The 20,461-nt window shown below is 29.0% G+C and overlaps 2 protein-coding genes across 2 annotated transcripts; one reads left to right on the forward strand and one right to left on the reverse strand.

Annotated features, from left to right (window-relative positions):
• Positions 1-3,171: 3,171 nt before the first annotated feature.
• Positions 3,172-4,102, forward strand: LOC136973564 (uncharacterized). The gene has a single exon (XM_067268295.1). It carries the CDS (start codon positions 3,218-3,220, stop codon positions 4,058-4,060), a length of 843 nt encoding a protein of 280 aa, XP_067124396.1. The 5' UTR covers positions 3,172-3,217; the 3' UTR covers positions 4,061-4,102.
• Positions 4,103-19,465: 15,363 nt separating this feature from the next.
• Positions 19,466-20,178, reverse strand: LOC136973560 (chorion class B protein L12-like). The gene is made up of 2 exons (XM_067268292.1): positions 20,055-20,178; positions 19,466-19,963 (listed from the first exon to the last, which is right to left on the reverse strand). The coding sequence occupies exons 1-2, from the start codon at positions 20,064-20,066 to the stop codon at positions 19,466-19,468; spliced, it is 510 nt and encodes a 169-aa protein (XP_067124393.1). The 5' UTR covers positions 20,067-20,178.
• Between the last annotated feature and the right edge of the window lie 283 nt (positions 20,179-20,461).

A 20,461-nucleotide genomic window follows, 5' to 3' on the forward strand; every position in this document is an offset into this window, starting at 1 on the left:
ATTTGCTCAGCCTACAGTCATGAGAGATCTTGACTCGAATATAGTTAAACACTTCCCGTAATTACGAGAGAACTATCCTGCAGCTTCTATTATAATGAGCATTTCGCTCATTATAATGTTGGAAGCTATACAGTTTTATTGTGTTGTCTGCATATGCGATTGATTAATGAATCAATTAATTTTTCAGTATATTCTACTACAGTGGGTGATCGGTTAACGAACAAATCGGATAACGAACGCTTTCGCGAAAGATTTTTATGTTCGCACGACGAACACATGATCAGATAACGAACACCTCACAGAACAAACACAAGAAGAAGCAACGTAAAATAATGAATACCGATTGGTCTTCCTTCGCCTTCAGGCAACAATTCGAAACTTTTCGGAGCGCGGGAGACGTCGACATCGACGCTCAACCCGGTATATACCGATCGGATAGTATTCCTCCGAACTTTGAAACTTCCCTTGTAATTCCTGCCTTTTATTTTTCTGGCAGAAATAATTCTTTTATAGTATTCGCGAGACTGTCGGGCAGGCACTCGTTAAGTATTGCGTGGGTTTTTATTGTCGAAAGATGAGAATATAATAGCAAAAGTATAGAGTGGGCAAAAGATGTTTGATGTTGCTGGGCAGTATGGCTCGAATAGGTTTACAGTAGGCCGCAGTTCAATCTTATCTAGGAAAAATACTGTATAATCAAGAAGACTCAAGCAGCTAAGGAGTAACAAACATCACATCTGAGAAATAAAAAACATTGAAGAGCTCATAATGAAACATGCAACTGATCTGACGACAGAAGAACGCCAAGAACTCTTGAATTCTTGAATGAAGAACATCAAGAAACTCGGCGAGATATGTTTTCTTCTGAAAAAGAGAATTAATGCCGATATCTGCTATTAAAGATCTTTTGAAGAAGTGGGAGGATATCAGAACAACGGTCTTAGAATGGCATCCAAATCAGGTTGAGGTTAACAGGCTTGGGGATCTCTACAATTATAATACTATTAATTACTTCTGAAAACTCCTGAAGAAGAGAAAAAAGCAATCGACCCTGGACAGATTCTTTAACCTCCACAAACAGAAAAACATGACTAATAAAAATACAAGACTGTGTATATATGTATTTTTACTGTTACATATAAATAAACGTAGTAAGAAAGTATATATATTTTTTTATTTTTTGGGGTCTCCAGAACGAATTAATCAAATTCCAATTTTTATGGGAATTTGATTAACTCGTTAATCTATGGTAAATCGATAATCGGTTAACGAACAATTCGGATAACGAACAAAGTCTTGGAACAGATTATGTTCGTTAACCGACCAGCCACCATATTGCTTTTGCAAAGTCACCAAAGAAAATAGCAAAATTTTGTTTACGTAACTTTTTCGAAACATTTGAAATCATTGTTTTGATATGCATTCTGTGTGTATAAAAGACAGTTTAAAATCGTCACAAACATTTATCCGTCACGAGAAAACTAAAAATAAAAAGGCGCCATCGGGAATGAATGCATCATCATGAAACCTTTTTTTGATGATTAGTTTATATTCGGAACAAATGGGCAAAGCCCCGTAGTACATATAACGTAGGCCTAATATCTATTTTTTGCTTCGTTGGCACTAAGACGGCCTTTTTAATTAATTATACCAACCGTGGGTTTTGTCAGGCCGTAATGGGGGCAGCACGGTGAAAAGGACGACGCCTGACATATCCGAGACAAACTAACCGCTGAAAAATTCTCGAAATTTTTCGATCATTGGATTCGATTCCAGATTCTTCAGAGAAGTAGACTGACTGACGTCTTAACCTTTTTGACGATTTGGCCATCTCTCTTATTGTGATTCTGCAATTTTTTATTGACATTTTCCAAAATTTATAAGTACACAGTGAAATTTGCTTCAGTTTTTTCCAATATCCAATATTATTTAAAGAATAAAAATCAGATGACTAATATTAGCTTATATTCATGTCCAATGTCGAATAAGATAAGGATCTTATAATTTTTGGCACAGACGTCTTTCTCATCATGATTAATTAAACGGTAGACAAAACAGAAATATCTACTTCAACTTTATTTATTCTGTTATTTTATTACAAAATGATTATTAAGCAACAATTATTCATTAGAACATGTAATTTGACTGTTACATTACTCTCGATTATTATGAAATATTAATTTAAATGACTGAAAGTTTAAATTTCAATTACTACATTTTAAATTTTAAAGTGTGTTTCAGTCCACAAACAACATATTATAACATTTATTCTGTTTAATAAATCTGTTATTCTCTTTAATAAGTTAAATAATGTTGTTATACAACCCGTCAGAAAACTAAAACTTTACCATAGTCATAGTACTATAGATTGATACTGATCTGAGGACCACGTTTTAATTAATGTAATCTAAACAGGGTTAATTAAAACCACTTTAATGATGCATACTTAAACATTTTATAATAAGTGTTAAATATTAAAGCAGTTTATATACTGTGGTTTTGATTTCATCTAACATTAAAATATGTAAATCTCTATTGGTAACCTGATACTGTATTTTCCAATTTCATTAAAACTATTACTTCTAAAAATGCAGAAATTGAATGACAGTACATGCAGCAAATAGCATTATTTGTATCAAAATATGAATTTGTAAAAGCAATAATAATTATAAAATATGCACTAAATTTCAGTTGAATTTTTCTTATCGAATATATTCAAATAATATTGAAGCCAAATCTGGATTTGTATAACAAGAAATCCAACTAATTGAGATCGAAAGAAACAAACAATCAGCTTCGTTCTACAAACACCGTACACAACAAAAGAACCCCAACATGGCGACTGCCACGATGCATCACGGTATCGTGTCTTGATATTATGTTTATAGACCTTGATTTGGTTGAGTTGTGGTAGCGACCTCTAGAAATTGTAGACTTTTTTATATTCTGTAAAGTATGAAATAAGGGCTTTTTGGCAGATATCCATTCGAGAAATTTGTTCGAAGCATTAAAATATAAACATTTATATACTTTGTGGATTCACTTTTCATTCTTAATATATTTAATAACGATAAAAATTTATAAATTTCCGCTAGAGAGCGTTAATTAAATGTTTTGAAACGATGGAACGGCCGGTAAGAAAACGTAGTTTACAGTAGTACAGTTCGTAGTTATTTGAATGGAAATTTATAAGCTAAATGTATGTTTTATTTAGAAAATGGATATGTGTAATTCTTCATTTTTGGAAAGTTCAGAAGCTGGCTCGATTGGTTCCTCTTCCACTTTTAATCATCGATATCAACAAAACGCATCTTCAGAAGAAGGTCGTGATCGGCAACATCTGAATAATTCAGCAAAGAAATTGAATTTACCATCTTTTAATCACTCTGAATGTACTCCTCAATGTTTAACTCAATTACCAGCACCTCAGTGTGTTAGAACGCCTACTACGACTTCGACTTCTACTTCGAATGTATTGGATTCACCTGTATCAGAATCAATTAATTCTTTATCTCCATTAATGATTCCAATTCCTGAAATTGTAAATATTGTATCCTCTGTAACTCTCGGTTGTTGGCTCGACTTGAAGAGTATCGCTCGTCGTTCAGAAAATGCAACATATAATCCACGACGAAATGGATCCGTTATCATGAAAATAAAAGAACCTTACAGTACAGCCATCATCTTTAGAACGGGAAAAATTATATGTACAGGAGCAAAAAATGAAATAGAATCTAGCATCGCTGTCAGGAAGTTTGTAAAAATCATTCAAAAATTAGGTTTTCGTATTCGATATTTTGAATTTAAAATTCAAAATATAGTTGGAAGCTGTGAGGTCAGATTCCAAATTAATCTGGAATTGTTGGCCATAGCTTATGCTAAATTTAGTAAATATGAACCTGAACTTTTTCCAGGACTTTTATATAATATGGAAAATCCAAATGTTTTACTTTTAATTTTTCAATCTGGTAAAATAGTTATTACAAGTACGAAAGAGCGCATTGATATCTACTGTGCTTTTAGTAAAATTTATCCAATTCTCAAAGATTTCAAAAAATAATATATTTAATGTTCGTAATTTCAATAATTTATAAATCTTTATGGCTAAAATTTAAACATATTGATATTTATAATAAATTTTTAAATTAAATTTCAAAAATTACACTATCTTTTTCATCAATTACAAATTAAAAATACGGTTAACCGAAAATTACCGGTATTTATTTTTAAATTGTCCGACGCAAGTAACGAAAAAATTTTGTAAATTGTTTTTTTTTCTGGAAAATTCATATTAATGCAATATGTAACTTTATTTTTTAAAAGATAAAAATCTTCAGAAAAATTCGTCTGATAAATATTTTCACCTATCTAATAAATCTTTAACATTGAACTTTATGTTGTTATATTTAAACTTGCATAAATTAATCCTTCAAAAAGTGTATTTTAGTTTATAAAAGATTAAATAAAAACCTTCGTTATTACTAATATTAATTGCTTTGATATTTTTATATAAAAAATATTTTTTAATAAGATTTCTGATACACAAATATTTGTTTTAAATGAATCATACGAATGCTACGTAAAAATAAACTTTAAATTTTGAAGGGATTATTTTTATCTTTGTTTTTCCTAAAATCCTTGAGAATTTTTGCTAAATGCTAAAATTTTCAAGCATTTTTTTAAAAGTTTAGCAGAATATGTAAGTAACCATTGCTGTTCGTTAAAAAAGTAAGGCTATAATTTCGAAATGATTCTCGAGAATTCCGTAAACCTTCAAAATTAAAAATCTTACTCTTCATCAATTCTAAATTTACATTGAAACCACCTTTATTTTTAAGAATATCTAATTTTTTAACTTTAAAAATTATTATTTCATTAAAACCGACGCAAGTGACAATTGGATTTCGATAGAAAAAAATTCGTGGCTGCATTTCGAGATTCGGATTAACGGAAGTGTCGTATTAAATTAGATCGTAACATATAATGCAAATCCGTAGCTAAGCCCTCTCAGCTTGGATAATAGTATGTTATGAAATACATATAATAAACTTTTATGCTTTCGCTTTCACCACGCAAACTTACACTTTTATTACTTGTTTTTAGACTTAAACTGTAGCTAATAAGTCCAGGGCTGACTGAAAAAAGAAAAACAACAGTCGCATTTTTTCAGTTTTCTTCTCTAGCCCCCACTGATTTATTCCTGGCTACGGGATTGATACGATGAATATTGATCATAAGCTACGATAGTGACGATGTTTTCGTATTCACGAAATATGTAATTGAAAACGCCATAAATACGTATCATTAGGTTAAGACATACAGTCAAACCTCGGGTTTCGAACTTAATTCGTTCTTAAAAGTTGTTCGAAAACCGATTTGTTCTAAAATCGAAACAACTTTTCCCATAAGAAACAATATAAAATGGATTAATCCGTTTCTGGACCCAAAACAAAACTATTTTTTAATTTTTGTAGCTGTATTTCATGCATCAAAATGCATATAAAGGCAATATAATATTAGTATTATTAATGTAAATATATATATATATATTAAAAGCAAAATGTTCCATCATTGCCAACCGAAACCGAAACCAACACTTCGAGTCATCAACTTTCTTTTAACGTAGGAAGTACAGGAAGTTGACCAACGGTGGCAGGCTCTGTCGAGTAGCTTGTTCGACAACCGAGTTATCGTACGGAAACCGGGGTTACAAGAGTTCAAAATTTTGTTCGTAAATCAAATTGTTCGAAAAGCGAGGTGTTCGAAACCCGAGGTTTTATTGCTTTAAATCTCTTTTAGAGGGGTGACTCAGTCAAGCCATTGAGTGGTACAACTCAGTCACGTGTAACAGTAACTTTGATGTGCCACTAAATGGTACTCAGTAGTTTGTGGATAAGCTTCACCCAACATAGTGACGGAAAATCTTGATCCCTGTCAACTAACGCCTATGTGAATGCATACCTTCGAAATGAAAGAATTTCAATAAACCAATGAACACGATATTGTGACTATACCAGCGACTCAGATGCTTCACTCCTTACTAAAATGCTATAACTTTGTATTTAATGTATTTATATAATTTTACTTAATAAAAGCATTATTTCAATTAAAAAATAGTTTTAGATAAAAATTTTTATCAACTAAATAGTATTTAAATTTTATAGTCCATTTCTTTATAATATAGACTATATGAGGATTTTTAAAATAATCATTTTAGCTATCTTGGTGTGATTTTAATAAATAATCTATACATTTTGTTAATATAGATTAGTTTTTTTAAATGTCGGGAATTAAAAACATAAAAAATAAATAAAAAATAAATGAGATCATAGTTTAGTTCGATCAAGTTTTAACAATATTGGAAAGTAGCGCGGATAAAATATCCAATCGAGAGAAAATACCAACCGACCAGTGATAAAACATGTAAACCTTTCTCATAGCCAACTTGAAGATTTGTTAAGGTGACCTAGTGGCCTTTGATGCAGCCTCTTAAAACTGTTTATGTGAAATACTCCATGCCACAACTGGCGATCACTTGTGGAATGATCCACGAATTCCTGCCACAGATGCGCGCCACTAAAATCCGTATGAAATTCTAAATACAACGCAATGGAAATTTGAATGGATGGACTGAATCTTACCACTTTGTGGTTCGTCTGAAAGCAAATTAATTAATAATTGTCATAAGTCAGTGATTTTCAACTGGGTGCTGTGTCACGCTAGGGTGCTGAAATGATATTTCAACAGTGCCACGAAATAGTGCTGAGTAGTGCCTTAACACTTCTTACGTATTGCTAAAAGTACGATAAGCTCAATAACAGTTCAATTATTTGCAAACATTTTAAATAATGACAAATCAATTAAATTTTGACAACAAGCGATTTTCAAAGAAGTTTAAATAACAACTATATAATTTATTCATCTCTGCTTTTCAGTGGCATTAAAATATCTCTTTCTACACGAATAGAATTCTGAAATTTTACCAATTGTAAAAAGTGCCCATCGTTTCAAAGAAAAACTTTTAAAGTAGTTGCTATATTTTGAATACCATGAACATGCAAAAGAGTATCTGTTCTAATAACAAATATTGAAAGGAGAAACGAACAAAATTGCTATTGTCAAAGTTAAAAGTATGCATGTGAATACTTAGCGTTTTCTCTTAGTCAAGAATCTTTCTGACAAGATAATTACACTAAATATTTTTAGATAAAACTTAATTTTAATTGAAAAAAAAATAAAAATTTGTGTGTAAGACTAACGATAGAAAAGTGCAAATAATTAAAAATATAAACTTTCAATTTTACTTTATTTTGTTTTACTTACAAAGATCCTGTTGCACCAACGTGTTGATCTCAGATCAAATATAGTTGATCGGAAAAGAAGGAAAAAACCGTCACACCAACATGGTTTAGGTTCTGATCAGCGTTCAAATCTCGAATCAAGTTAATCTCGGATTTTGACAGATCAAACGTGGCAATCAGCGACTCAGTGCTAAGATTGCTGATTACCCTCCAATCAGAACGGAAAATGGCAGAGTTGGAGTGTAATGATACACTGTTCTTGAAGTTTTCAGAAATTGTACATAGAATTCTTTTTACGACAATAGCTTAAAATGTGGCTTTCTAGCCAACCAATAAATCCAAAAATAGGTCGACTGTGTATCGAGGATATATTGTAAATTCCTATAAAAGTAAAGGGATTACAAAACTCAATCAGTGGAATTAAAAGATAAAATAAGTACAATTTTAACAATGTTTTAAATTACTGCACCGATAAATGCAAAAATACATTTTCAGTTAATAACATAATTTCTATAGCAGAAAAAAAATTTCAGCAATGAGTTGCTTAACTTTCCCGGCAACATTTAAAACTGCGTATGTGGCGTCATCTGTTATGATATTTTATTATTAAATACTTTTTATATTTTTAATTATTATAAAATGTCAAAAAGTTTAATTTTGAGTGTAGAGACGAATTTTATAAAAATTGTACATGTTATAACGAGTAAAATCGTCATTAAGTCCTATCCGACTAGAGATACCCAGGACTCCCATTATCTTCTCACCCCCTTGACTTTTAGCTACCCAAATTTAATAGCATCAATCCCCTAATAAACAAACTTCTCTGCAAAATTTCAGGTATTTAAGAACAGGAGTTATTAAACTTCAAACAGGGTGAACAAAATCGTGTCCCTCACACACTAACATCCATACATACAGAAGTTACCCCCCCCCGAATTTTTTGCATTTTTGGATGTTTCAAGGTGTCCTAAGTCCAAAAATGTAAAAATCTTGGGGGGGGGTCATATTTCACCGATCGCCATACTTTTCCTCTGTTATATATAACAGAGCCGGGAAGATAATAAATGGGATAATGCATTTAAATGACATTTTATCGATAGTTTTAAGAGAGACATACAAAATAACCTTTATTTCAGCGTTATATTAATAAATAACTTATAGGAATGATTCTTTAACATTCATTTATACATAAACTTTATAGAATTTTCAATTAAAAATCAATAATTTCATTATACGCCCGCGTTTTCCATTTGTTGTCGCCATTTTCACTTTAACGTTATCTTCACGTGGAACCATGGAAAAGCCAGCACCAACCACGATATCGATACATCTTTTATACTGGTAGAATTTTTAATCTACGATCATTTGAACGTGATTCCACAAACCTTGAATCAATTGCAATTTGTAACGCTTTCTTTCGATCGTAATTTACTGACTGATCTGTTTTCCCGAACTGAGATTAAGAGTGAAATTGTCACAACCCACCCTTATTTATTTATTTTGGTGTTCACTTAGAATATGTCATAAAACTGCTCGCTTAGGAAAAAAGGCATTTTATAAGAACGACTGCCTTATCCCTCCGATAAGCTAACGTTTTATTGCTTTGTCTTCTGATTAGCTAACAGAAAATCTTATGAACCAATGTGAAAATGGTAAAATAGTAATCTCGAAGAAACATATTGAGTAATTCTAACAGGATGAGCCTTGGAAAATCATATATGAAAACAATATCAATAGTACACGTTAATAAGAGCTCGGGAAGCCGCAGTATAACGACAAAGTTATTGCAATGAACGAAATAGACCAGATGGCTAACTCAACAAACAATCTTTGTCTGTCGCTCTGTATTCGAATCTGGATCGGGCCTTATGAATTTGTTACAGAAACATTGTCTATGCCAGAGAAAGGCTGGCATAGCCACGATATCCATAAATATGACAAGTCTCTTTGTTATTCTTTTTTTCCTTCCCATTCAAAATATGTAATTGGTATGTTAAAAGGATCTCTTAATGTCCCCTTGGCTGTAAAAATCAACGATAGGGCATTCACTAACTCGTTCGGATAAATGCCAAGATGAGAATGAACTCAGATCACTGATCGACCAAAACGACACAAAGAGTAGCATTCATAATAAATTAGGTCGCGGGTTCGCGCCTCACTAACAAGCTGGCCACGTGGAGTTTTCTAGATTTTCTTCACGTCTAATAACTAGAGGCCAGTTCCCCAAAGAAAGTCCCCCCCCGGAAAGCATTCCCCGTTTCCTTGACAGATCGCCCGTTTTGCGTTGCCGTATCCCATCAAACGAAATCTAACCGTAATAAATTATTAAGGAGATGAAGAAAGAAATACGTTTAACGCTATTGCAATATTAATATCTTAATACTTCAAGAGCTCCAATGATTAGAACTCGATCAGATTTAGTTGTATAAAACGCTTGTAGTTGTTACAATCTTTACAAATTACAAGAAAAATTGTTGAATAAACAGTTTTGAACGAATTACAAGTTATAAGTTTTTTACAAGCTGCTAATCGTAAGCAATTTCGCATAAAGTTACTTATAATCAGTAACAAGTTACACGTATTATAAATCTTATAGCATGTAAATTGTAATTTTTATGCTGGAGATATCTGCACTTAATTATTTAATTTAATCGAATTTTAAACTAAATTACTTTAATAATCTTAGCAATTTTAAATAACTTCGTGTTCTTATACATTAATATATAATTATATAAAAAGTATTAAATTAATAATATATATAAAACAAGCAATTGTTGTGACATCGTCACAATGCCGGGCTGCAATTTTTAATTTATTTAATTTAAAATATATGCTCTCCACCTCAAATTAGTAGTGTCTTGTCCATGTACTGTACTGTACAGTACATAATACTTTTCCTGTTAATTTTTGAATTAAAATAACGTGACTTCAGGTTTGTCTCAGAAGTTTGTATACAGTTAATCGGGACCTCCAGCCTCTACAATTTCCATATCTGGTCTTGATCTAGCACCGTTCAGACATTGGAAATTTATAGGTCTACAATTTCAAAATGCAGCCCAACAAAATGCTTGTATTCGTTTATCTCTGATTCAGATAAATAAAAAGTCGATCTTTTAGCATAACTAAATATAATTACGTTTCTACAAGTCATATAACTTAATTAATTCATAAGAATCTCGTAAATATTGTTTAGAAGATGTAATTATATTTTCTCATTATGATATTTATGAACTCATTGACCTAGTTAAATTATAATTCTTGAACTAATAATAGGGCCTATTATTAATTAAACAGATGTCACTTACTTAACAAGATATTTTAAGTAGATTTAAGGGCGTATTTTATATTAAAACTATTTTGTTTGCATAATTAATATAAAAAAATTCAAAATAAAGTTTACATTTACTGAATTCTAGATTTTAGAACAAAATTATAAGATCAGATGTTTAAAATTATATTGATATAATCAATTAATGTAATAAACGTATGATTTTCTTTCCATTTTTTACTTACATTCGCATTATCATCATTTTTCGTAAAAATATTTCTTTCTTTCGATATTTCGCCTAAATCTCTTTAAAATTATAGTTAAAATATCGAAATATTAAAATAAATTAGACATATCTTTGCTTGTTATTTATTTTCTTAATACCGTTATATCATTAATGATGCTTTACAGTTTGACTTTCTTATTTTATTATTACTATCCCGGTTGTTATATTAATATATAACAGAGCAATCGCATATATGGCAATCGGTCAAAAATGAACCCCCCCCCAAGATTTTTACATTTTTGGCTTTAGGACACTTTGAAACGTCCAGAAATGCAAAAAATTCGGGAGTAATTTCTGTATGTTTGGATGTTACTTTGTGTGTGTGGGGCACGATTTTGTTCACCCTGTTTGAAGCTTAATAACTCCTGTGCATTTTGTCGAAAATTTCTGAAATTTTGCAGGGTGGTTTGTTTAATAGGGAAATTGATGCTGTTAAATTTGGGTGGTTAAAGGTCTACGTGGAGAGGAGATAAAGGGAGTCGTGTATCGTATCTCGAGTAGGGTTAGACTTAATGACGATTTTACTCATTATTAGCATTTAGAGCTTTTTATAAAACTCATGCCATTTTATACAGTTAAGCTCAACAATTAAGCTTTCTGCCATTTTATAATAATCAAAAATATAAAATTTAAATAAAATACAATAATAGATGACGCCACACGCGCAGTTTTAAATGTTGCCGGGAAAGTTAAGTAGCTCGTTGCTGGATTTTTTCTATTCTTACAATTTACTATATTTATGAAATATTTTTATTCATTTTAATTTTTGTAATTAACATTCTATATAATTACATTATTTTATCTAATCATTTTGTACTGTACATTTCCATAGAGAAATTTTCTTTATTTCAAATTAGAATAAAGTTATACATACTTCGCGAGTATAATATAAATTCTTTAATGTTATACTACATATCAGAGTAGTGCGACGTGTGGACTTTTGGAAAAATATTTTCATTATTTCGATTTAAATCTATATAGTGTACGAGTTTAATAAGATTTTGCATTGTTAGATTTGCATACAAATATTAGTTTAATACCCATATGTCTACGTTTTAGCTTTAATACTTGCAGCTCGTTTAAAAGCAATTTAATCTAATACCGCCTGAAGCAACACTTAAGTTGTCCACCTCTGCTATATATAATTCTTATACTTTTATCGCGTGCCGTAGATAATAAGTAATCACGCAGTTTTCTCAGATTACGGATAAGAAAAAATGATTATGTATTTTAATCTGAAAATACTTCATATTTATTCATCTAAAGTTTTAAATCGATTGCAAATGATAGTATTTTTGAATAGATAAATATATGCATAGTTTTAATACGTGTTGCTAAATTAAAATACCTTTTATATTATAAATAATTCTAATTTTTCTATTAAAATTATATACGACATATTTTATTTTCCATAAAAATTATCCGATTCTTGATTCCTCTCATAAAAAAAAAATAAACTGTAAACGTTCAAACCGTAAAATTATCTTAATTTTTTAAATGATGAGTTTAATAACTAAATAATTGTTTTTTAATTATCATTATCAGCCAAAAAATCATCTTATGAAATAAGTTTAATAATCTGTTTTGAAGACTTATGGAGAACGAACCTGTCGGGTAATTGCCCTTAGACATGCATTTATCGATATTTATAAAATTTCCAATACTAAAAATAAACTTCTGAAGACATATTTTAGAATATTATCTAATAAAAATGTATAAATATTTTACTGCATTATTAATTTTAAATGTTTCAGATGAATTTAGTGTAGTTACACTCGTCTTGTAAAATAAATTTTGCCGCATGCTATATTAGAATACGCTGTAACCTGACAGCTTTAATATTTTCATCTAAAATTAGGTTACTGATACTAAAGAATAGAATTTATTGTTGTGTAAGCGTGTAACTTTTTATATCGTGTCTATAGGAAAGTAAATGAATAAATATACAATATGTTTAATGATATCTACATTAAAACATAACACGTCCCCTTCGTATAAATCTTCAAAAAGGATCAAATTTTTCCTGAAGTTTTTTTTTTAAATATTTTATTTATAAGGTTATTTAAGGATATTAAAGGTAAAGATTTGGTTATTTAACTTTAAGATCATTAAAAGCTTTTGTATTTAATAAAGCATTCGTTTCACTAGTATCCTATTTTACTAAAAGTTTGCATTCTTTTATATAAGTATTTTGCTCATTTTCATAAAAAAGTATACTTATAAAAATAATAAAATTATTTTCAGTTCGTGAGTATAATACAATGTGAGACATATGTATGTTCTGTCGGAAAATACTGCCAATTTCTAACAGCTTGTTAGAAACAAGTTCTCTTAGAGGGTTTGAAAGAAGGGTAATTGACGTACTCTGTACCACGTATGCGAAGCGTTTGACGACTTCAAACGGTATTTTGTCCAGAGTGATAGCACAGGGAGAGGCTGGAAGCGGTATCGAATGGTCTTCATATAGCTTCGACTTATACCCCTCACTAGTCTTTGTAATATGAAGAAGACTAAAGATAAAGTTTGAGTCTTCAATGGAAAACTTGCAAATTCTTCAGATATAGAATGAAAGGAATTTCAGCAATAGTCAGACACCGTATTATTGACCAGTTTTATGAACGCCTGCAGAATTTGATTGTATCTGTAGACAAACATTTTGAAAATTGTATTTCGCAGTTCATTCACTGCTTGATTAAATCGCATTTGTACTTTTTGAATAATTTAAGTTTTTCTTCCGGACACATATGCAACATAACGCTGCATAGGCCTATGTACAGCATAAAGCTACAAATTCTATAACGTTATGTTGCATGTATGCAGCGTAACGTTAATAGAAATTATAAAATTGTTTATATGCGGCATTTAACGGGCCATATATATATATATACATATCTTAAATATCGATTATAGCCTTTATATAAGTTTTTATGTTTATATAATATTTTTTTCGGTAAACATTATCAAGATGATTTATTCGTTTGAGTTCATTAATCGTGGCATTTTCTCTATTCATTCGGGTCATTGTAATAATAAATATCTATAGATTCTTATATAAATTAATTTTATTAATTTTAGTATTATTCTTTTAGATTATTACAATAAGTAGTATTAATCGATAGATAGAACACTTTAGTATTAATAAACTAAAAGCGAGGAAAAGATTATTAATTTCAAAGCGATTATGTTTATCTTAATTATTTCTTGTAGTCACTTTTAGTCTTAGACCCAGCTTTATAATAAGTGCATAGATCGACAATCAATATCTTTTATATTTTATTATTTTAGTCAATACTAATCTAACTAATTACAAGTTTATCGAATTTCATATGCAAAATACATGTCATAATGTGCATTTTGCATGTTAGATCGAAATAACTTACATAAAAATCATTGATAGAATATTTAAATTTGAAAAACAAGCAATAAAATAAGCAATAAAACAAACATAAATGAATTTAATGTTTTTTTTTATAATGCTTCATTCAAAAATGTTATATATGTCACAGTGTTTTCATGTTTAATTAGGTCTCGTAAAAACTATTAAAAAAAAATTCAAGGAAGATGGATAATAGTTTTTCTCGTATAAATTCAGGAATAAAAAGTTAAAATTCTTCTATGTCAAGGTACAATAAAATTTTCACTTGAATAATATTTCTAGAAATTTTAATTCTACTGCAGACAAAATTAGATAAGGAACCAAAAAATAATAATAAGAGATTGAATGGAGATTAAAAATAAAAAGACAAAAAATTAATCGAGTTTATTTGAAACACGCATATAATGTATTTCAGATTGGATCGAAAATGATTTTATCCTTGGGTGATACGTGTGATATTTGAAAAATATTTGTATTCATTTCATATTAGCCAATTTATTTTGTATGAAAAAAATAGAATTTTTATACCAAAAGGTTGCTTTTCTTCAAACAGTTCATTTATTCACTCTCAAAAATTCAATACTAAAAACGGATATTTTTAGTGTATTTTTGTTTTTAATTAATCGAGAATTCTGATATATTATCAGGGAAGTCGTATGACAGATTTACAGGCATCGTTTTCACTTATTTATTTATATATTAAAATTTTTCTTAAAACAAGTCCGCATATTTCAAATTTCAAGTAAAAATGTTAAAATGGTCGTAAATTTTTACACAGATTACTTGTAAGATTGATATAAACTTTATAACAATTAGACTGATATTTTATCAAAATGTACATATAAATAAATTAAACAGTACATGTGTCTAGATATTGAAAATATTCTATGCACAAAATCCGGAAACATTTATTATTATTATTATTATTATTATTTTATTTTTAGACATTTCATGAATTTTCCGTTATCATCCGTTTTCTTATGACATTTTAGCATAGCATTATCTCGATCCTTCTTTGAAGGAAAACGAATGAAGCTATGTTAATCACATACGAATAATTTTGTTAAAAGTTATATTTTTTAAGTAGTTGAATTTCAAATATTCATTTATAAATGTAATATTAATAATATTTATATACATCAATAAGAAACTGATGTCAATTCGATAATACAGTATATTGATAGAATCTATTTGACAGTAAAGTATTTGTAAGCAAATTTTGATAGAAATGATCGTGGAAAACTTTTCATTTTAAAGCATAAATTTCAAATTTTAAAGTTAAACTTAAAGAAATTTTATTTTAAAATAAGATCTATTGATCAAAAGAACGATGACATAATGTTATATAAATATATCACTTAATGTATTAGTTACTTATAGATTCAATCACTGTCAAAATAAGTTTAGACTTTTTAAAATGTGTCAAAACTCTGCAATTGGCGAAGTGCTATAAAGATTTTTAAAAAAACCTATCACCATAACTGCAAATGCAGTGGAAAAGATAAGAATTTATTGTCCAAATTGCGCATAAGTATTGTAGTTAGGCAGGTGTCAAATATTTTGTGTATTCCATACTTTTTATACTAAAAGTATTTATAACATTTTTAAGTGAGGTGTCAAAGAGCGAGCCAAATTTGGTCATGAGTTTGTAAACCACTGATCTAAGCCATTGCCAAATTTAAAACTGTCATTTTATTTAAAAATGGTAGATAAAATAGTAAATATTGCTTGAAATGTCTGTCAAATTTCAAAATAGTTAATAATTTCTCATTTCTTTTACTGGAAAAATAATCTATCTTTAGCTAAATCCTTTTTACTATGAAATCTTTTTGTTTACTGAAATAATAAGTTTTTCTGGTTGTTATCATCTTGTTTCAGTGTCATCTGAATCATTAAATTTGCAGGAATTATTTTATAACTCACAAACAATTTCATAAATATAAATTTCTATGTCAATATATGTGTTTAAGCATAACGAAAATAAATAGAAATATTTTTAGTTTGTGTTTTTAATGGAATTACTTTATAATTTAAAGTTAATAAATAGCCTATTTATAAATTCAAAATATGTTAACAATTTATTTTCCGTAAGTAAACAATTTTACAGTTAAGATATACAAATATTAAAGTTATATACACATAATTAATGTACAAATATTAAAATTATATTCACATAATTAATGTTGAAATATAAAATTGATAAAGCGCAAAAATATCCCTGTAAAAAGAAAATTATTTCTTTCGTTATAATAATGAAATATTTATGTTTAATAAAAATCTAATTTTAGAACTTACATCAGAATATAAGTCACCACCATCCGTGTCCATGTCCAAAACCGAATCCGTGCAATGAAAATAATGGATTATAACCGTAATGGGCAACTGGTTTCACAAATTTTATTATTTTAACCGCCGGATAATGGCCGTGTCCAAAACCGTATCCATGTCCATGCCCATGACCATAGCCGAAGTGATGAAAAATGTCGTGATGCCCGTGATCATAGTGGCCATGATCATGACTCAATAATATAATTTTCTTATCTCCTGCACTTGCAAAAGTTACCAATAATCCAATAATAATTAAACTCAACTGTAAAAAGTAAATAATTTCTTATTAATGATAAAGCAATTATAAACATTAAGCAGAAAAACTTACCATTATTTTCATATAAACGATGTTATTTTTTTTTCTTAAATTAAGTTTGTTGAAGAGTGTACTGCCGTTCTGTAATGTGAAGAACAAAACAAATCGGCGTGTTTTTATACTCGAGGATGATCTCAAAAGTCGGCCAAATATAAAACAATTACTAAATTTATCACAAAAAATATATTAGTAGTTATAAATAACGTGTTATACATTATTTTTTCCCAAAGAAGGGTACGTTTTAAGGAAACGAACACCATGCACTATCTCGATGTTGCTTTTATTATTTGCCTTCATAACTAAGAATAGTTTTGTCGCTTCTAGCATCACCTTTTAGGTCATACAAGGGATGAGTTAAGGAGTTGTATTCTTAATTTGATATGTTGTAAAACTTTATAATAAGTCGTCTAATAATAACTTTAAACACTTGTTAACTCGTAAATCATGTAAAACAGTTGAAACTTGATTACATTTTTTTTAAAAAAAATTGTATTTTAACTATCAATATATTACAAATGTACATGTACTGATATATTTTAAGCTTAGTTACTCTATTAAAAACAAGAAACATTAAAGCAGTAAATGTATATTTATTATTTTTTTAATGATAATTTTTTATGTAGGTAGATACAATTTTTTAAATTATTATATTTATTTATATATACAGTATTATTGATTAATTTTAAACTATTTATATATAACAAAATAATGTTTTTAAAAACCGAATAAAGAAAAATGAAAAATCTCTATTTAGTTTCTACTAAAATAAAACTTGATATAATGAGGTGAAAAATATCATTTTTCAAATCTAATTTTATTTGAATGTCATTTATAATTTTTACAAATACATTTATATTATATTATTCACAGGCAATAAATTTTCGATGGCCTAATTTTTACCTAGGAATTAAATCATTTCTTACCAAGATATATTAAAAAATAAATAAAACTTACATTTTTAATTTTTCTCTTCTTTATTAGATTCGTGTTTCTTACAATTAACAAAACATGCAGTCTATACAGGCTATATTATTACATAAGACATATTACTTTTATATATTTTAATTAGTTTAGAATTGAACTATTTTCGTAAGCTCATTTTCTTTTTATTATAAAAGTATAAAGCATTTATTAATCGCAGGAGACTCCCCAAAAAGATAACGTTCAATTAATTCAAAATATTAATAGGCCTATAGACGTATGAAAATTATGCGAAGGCGACATACGATTCTACACGTTTGGTGTTCGTTTAAACGAAGAACGATTCGATACTTAATAACCAAGTTAGTGAAAAAACTTGTATGGAGCTTTGGAGTGATACTTTTATATATTGATTTATTATAGTTTATTAACGATGTATAATTTATTTCCACTATAATACCTGTTCTCGTAGGTAATAAATAATGTGTAACGTAATGTAATGTGTAAATAATATGGCATTGTATAACAGTGTATTTTGGCTTTGATTTCAAACAAAAATTAACCTGGTGTAATTTGTCAGATTTGCAAAGTTTGTGAAATGTTTTCATTAAATTTTGAAAAAGTGACTCCTAATCTCGAAACAAGTAGCTGCATTAATGCTTTTTTTCTTCTTTTTTACAAAGTAGGTATTGGTTTTTGTAATGCTTAATAGCTTCACGCTGTCTCTTAGTTTTGAAATTTTTGTCTCATTTTACTAAACTTGTTCTCTGAATTTAAAAAAATTTACACTATTTCTTGATAAATTGTTCTTATTTTCTGCAATCCTTTGCTTGAGTAGAAATAAAGAGTGTAAAATAAGCTGTGGTGTTAAGCGTGACAAAAATTATTTAAATATTAAATAATTAGTTAATAAATATCAAAAAATTAATTCTTGATTTTTAATAAATACTTTCAATCTACAATTACTTTTATTTAAATAGGAAAAAGTTACATAATTAGTTAACTTTCAAAAGATTATAATTTTTCAATATTTTAATTGTTTTTCCTGGTGTAAATTCCATACAATTATTTGTTTTATAATAAGTTTTGTCACTTAATTTATATTTTATCGTGCTAGTTATTCACAGATGAAATATCTCTGTTGTCAGGCATTTAAAATAATGAGTAAAGTTTTTATTGTGACAATAAAAGTAAAGTTTCGTAGTGTAAATTAAATTTAAATAAAATATTCATAAATATAAAGCATAAAAATTTATTTCTTTTTAAAATCATTATTACAACAATGAGTATTCTCATTTGTAAATTTATATTACAATATATTTTATAAAATAATTTGAAGTGTTAACATCATACATATTCAAAATTTGGCCTTCATCCTACAAAATAAAATGCACGTAATTAATGTCTTAATAAAGTATAATTTTTGTGATTTTCTATTCATTCTTTGTTCAAGTATTACAATATTTCAGTAAAATTACTTACTCGGATTAAAATCGTGATTTTATAAATGACCAAAACCGTCCTTGTTAAGGTCAATGTCCAAATCCGTGTCCTCCTAATCCGTGTCCTCCTAATCCGTGTCCACCAAGTAATCCTTCTAATCCGTGTCCTCCTGATCCTCCTAATCCGTGTCCACCGAGTCCTCCTAATCCGTGTCCACCGAGTCCTCCTAATCCGTGTCCACCGAGTCTCCTAATCCGTGTCCACCGAATCCTCCTAATCCGTGTCCACCGAATCCTCCTAATCCGTGTCCACCGAATCCTCCTAATCCGTGTCCACTATCGTGAGAAATAACTGGTACCTTTTCTACTGAAACTTGTTTTACTGGTATATGCTTAAATGATACTTTTTTTATTGGCACGTGCTCAACGGACACTTTCTTTACTGGAATTTGATGGATTGATACCTTTTTCACCGGTACATGATCGAATGATACTTGCTTTACAGGAATATGACTAACTGATACTTTCTTAACTGGAACATGTTCAACTTTTATAGATCCACCATGTCCATGACCAATTCCATGTCCTAAATCGAATCCATGGCCGAGACCACCGTGACCAAAATCATGTCCTCCACCAAAATCATGTCCGTAACTGCCATGTCCTAAACTAAGAATTCCAGCAGAGGAAAGAGCAACTAATACTTTCAAAACACAGAGGACAAACTAAAGAGAAAATATGAATACATACATGTAAGCCTACATATTATATTTTATAAAACTCATAGCTTAAATGAAGTAATACTTTTTAACTCACCAAAGCCTTCATTTTCAATAAGAATCTTCGTCTACTCCAATTGAAGCTTCTGTGCAATGTATGAAACTGATTTGTGGTCTACTGTGAGACCAAACTGTTTATATATCTGAAACCGATGCTAAAATTAGGCCAGATATCTCCCTCTAGCTAAATATTCTTAAATCAATAGTTACTATCGACCAAACTGATGATTGGATGACTATTAATATCTTAAATCTTTTAACTATTTGTGGAAAGTCGATAAAAATACGACAATTGCGACACAACAGGAATTTTTTCCGCGAAATATCGAACGTCTGAAAGATCTTTATGTGAAAATTCATATTTTTAGCAAGGTTATAAAACATTATATTCATTCTTTAATATATTATTTTACTTACTATTCATCTCCTCAAACAAAACATTAT

The sequence above is a fragment of the Centruroides vittatus genome, unplaced genomic scaffold, assembly GCF_030686945.1.
Source record: "Centruroides vittatus isolate TY-2023 unplaced genomic scaffold, ASM3068694v2 contig_3210, whole genome shotgun sequence".
NCBI lineage: Eukaryota > Metazoa > Arthropoda > Arachnida > Scorpiones > Buthidae > Centruroides > Centruroides vittatus.